At 45.4% G+C, this 3111-nt stretch overlaps 1 protein-coding gene across 1 annotated transcript; it reads left to right on the top strand.

Annotated features, from left to right (window-relative positions):
• Positions 1-207: 207 nt before the first annotated feature.
• Positions 208-2359, top strand: Tceal8 (transcription elongation factor A like 8). Its single transcript, XM_036174889.1, has 3 exons — positions 208-316; positions 732-801; positions 1400-2359. The coding sequence occupies exon 3, from the start codon at positions 1429-1431 to the stop codon at positions 1780-1782; it is 354 nt and encodes a 117-aa protein (XP_036030782.1). The 5' UTR covers positions 208-316; positions 732-801; positions 1400-1428; the 3' UTR covers positions 1783-2359.
• The last annotated feature ends 752 nt before the right edge of the window (positions 2360-3111 follow it).

Raw genomic sequence — 3111 nt, 5'->3', positions numbered from 1 at the left:
GAGAATTGGTCGACGTACCCTAAAAGACTGATCTTTCCTGTGTAATCTGAATAAGGTGAACAGATACTACTTGGTGACGATACCAATTTTATTGTCTCCGATTGGCAAATAAGAAAAAGATTGACAGTATCGAGTGAAGGGAATGTAGGAGGCGGGCTACAATGTTAATGGGAGGGGTAACCAAGGGCTGGAGCTCATTGATGACGCGACCCTCACGTGACCAGCAGTCGACGTGTGCAGAAGTCCTTATAGTCCAGGCCCAGTTCCTCAGTAGCAGCTCAGTTCTGCTAGAGAAGAGTAACCCGGCTCCTTCCAGGTACTTTAGTAGTGGGCGCCGGCCCGGAGACCATAGGGTGTGGGGGGGCAGAGATCAGAAAGCACTCTTATTCCGCACTATTTCCCTTATCCTAGTGTTCTGCTAAACTATTTTGTGCGAGAGGTTTGGGGCTGCTTGGTGAGGGATGGGGCAGACTGGGAGGGAGGTAGCTAAGGAGTCGGATAAAGAGAAAGAAAAAAGAGACGGAGAAAAGAAACAATAACAATGTGGGGAAAACTTGTCTCATTCTTTGCTCTCTTGCTGGGAAACGGAGGGTACCGGTGAAGGCGGGGCTGCCACAAAAGGAGGGAGAAGAGGGGGACCTGGAAAAACTTTGCTATCAAGGCTTACATTCGTAAGAGACCTTTTGATCCAGGCACTGGCGTGCTCACCAAGCACTCCTGTCTTTCTTCAGGACTCTTTATCTTTTGAGCGCGACATAAATCGAGGTGCAAGAAGAGAGGAAAATCTTCAGATACCTACAGGTCAGTGCAAGGGTGCGATTGCTTCAGGTCCCTTTGGGTGGGGGTAGAAGTGTGGAAGACACCAAAACACATCCCAGGGGCGCCACAGCGGCTTCCCATCCGGATTAAGCACAGAAGGCCCGTGCAGATCCTACTGCGGAAATGGGTTGAAAGAATAAAGAGGAGAGGCTAAAGATATTTAAAAGAGAGAAAAGGAGGCCGCTGAAGGGACATACGCTGGTGAGAGGCTGAGGTTGGGATGATTTGGAAAAGCCCAAAAGGGCGGGAGTGTTAGAGCCATGTGGTGAGGGAAGGGTTAATTGCTTCCACGCCGCTCCCATTTCAGTGCTTGGAGAGGTTTGTTGCAGGGCCTGCTGGGAAAATGGTGGGCTGGAGCCGGGACAGGAGAAGATGGAGTTGGAGAGCAGGGAGAAGGGGGAGGGAAGGGAGGTGGAGGAAGGGGTGGAGTCAGGAGCTCAGAGCCTGACTTGTCTAGTTAGAAAACTTTTTGGCAATTAGAGACCTGAATCAGAAAAGTCAGTCGCTATGGGAACACACGAGCTTGTCCATTTGCCTAGCACCTAATCTGTTTTGTTTCCTTGTTTTTTTTTCCCCCCAGGGTTAATTTATTCAAAAAAAATACTCAACATGCAAAAGTCTTGTGACGAGACCGAAGGAACAGCCCAGAACACACCAAAGGCAGATGAAGGCCATCCTTCAGAAGATCCACCACAGCAGGCAGGAGAAAATCCTGAGGCTTCTGGAGAAAGTGGGGGGGAGGAAGCAGATGGGAGCCTTAGAGGAGAGCCTGCTCAACCCAGCCTGGAGCCTAAAGAGGACACTCCCACAAGGCATCTGAACCCTGAAGAAGTGATAAGAGGAGTAGATGAGCTGGAAAGGCTTAGGGAAGAGATAAGAAGAGTAAGGAACAAGTTTGTGATGATGCACTGGAAGCAAAGACATTCCCGAAGCCGGCCTTACCCTGTGTGCTTCAGGCCTTGAGAGCTTTTCTTTCTGAGATTGAAATCTGGCTGCTGCTTTCTTTCTCTTAGCATTTTCTGATGTATCTTTGAACTTCATTTTACTTTTAATTACTTATCTGGTCTTTTCTTTTAGATAGTTCATTGTTACCAGCATCTCATTGGATTTTGGATTTTGACCCATTTTCCACGTTTATTTTTTCAGTTGGAAAGTTTCACACTTGTGCATGGAAATGTGTTCATTCCATATTATACAATTAAAAAGCAGCATATTTAGTATCAGCTCACATATATAGGAAAATTCCTAATTATGTGTGTACATGTATAATTATACGTATCAAAAAACTTAACAGTGCTTATTTTTGTGTGGTGTGTTTTAATTTTGCCTTTTGCTTCTGTGTATTTTTAATGAATATGTGTCTCACAAAGAACTGCAGATTTTTTAATAAGTGGGAGTTAATTAAAAATTAATTTGTAACCAGCTTGTAGAGGCAATAAAGGCACTAGACTTGATGAAGAACTATTAAAAAGAAATGTAAACCTGGAATTACCTCTGGATTTCTTAGCCAGAGGAATAAAACTGGCAATCATTATAGATACATGTGCTTAAGACTTGGTCTTTTCATGGGGGAAATACTTGCCTCACAGGGGTCTGTGTGGAACATTGGTGTGGCACATTTGAGGGAGTATATGGCGATCACTCAACCTGTGCTTAGATGTAAGACTGCTAAGCAGAGGTGGGGGCTTCCATGCCAATCTTCTGTTGAGTCGCAGGCCTTTTCCTGGGACATCAGTCTGCCAACTAGGGCCACTTAATGCTGGATCCTATGCTCTCTGCTGGGGCCTCTGAGTATCAAGACCCCACTGAGTTTCCTGGAATTCCCCAGTTGAATTCCCATCCTCACCCCCAAGTGCTCAAAAATAGCTGGTGTCACTATAATTGGCTTTTTTGTTTGGGTTGAAGCAGGGTCTTACTCTGAAGCCCAGGCTAGCCTGGAATTCATGGTAGTCCTTTCTCAGCTTCTGAAGCGCTGAGATCATAAGTTTGAGCCACCGCTCTGTTTTCCCAAAGTTTTAAGCTTCTGTTCTATAGTGGTATAGCATAAATACTGAGCAGTGGCTGATGAGAATGCCTAACTGCTCTTGCAGAGGACTCAGATTCAATTTCTAACACTCACATGGTGGCTCATAACTCCTTGTAACTCTAGTTCCAGGAGATCTGATACCCTTTGATGGTGTCCACATGGACACGGTGCACATGTGCTCATGCAGGGTCATATACATACACATACATTTTTTTTTTAAAGTCGTTAAAAAAAAAACTGCCCTGAGTTTATGAGGATGTCTTGCA

This window comes from Onychomys torridus, chromosome X (assembly GCF_903995425.1).
Source record: "Onychomys torridus chromosome X, mOncTor1.1, whole genome shotgun sequence".
Classification (NCBI taxonomy): domain Eukaryota; kingdom Metazoa; phylum Chordata; class Mammalia; order Rodentia; family Cricetidae; genus Onychomys; species Onychomys torridus.
The sequence above is the reverse complement of the archived record's forward strand: the minus strand, read 5'-3'. Positions and strand labels throughout refer to the sequence as shown.

Coding starts and splice junctions, on each gene's coding strand:
- Tceal8 (XM_036174889.1), top strand. CDS start 1,429: ATGCAAAAGTCTTGTGACGAGACCGAAGGAACAGCCCAGAACACACCA.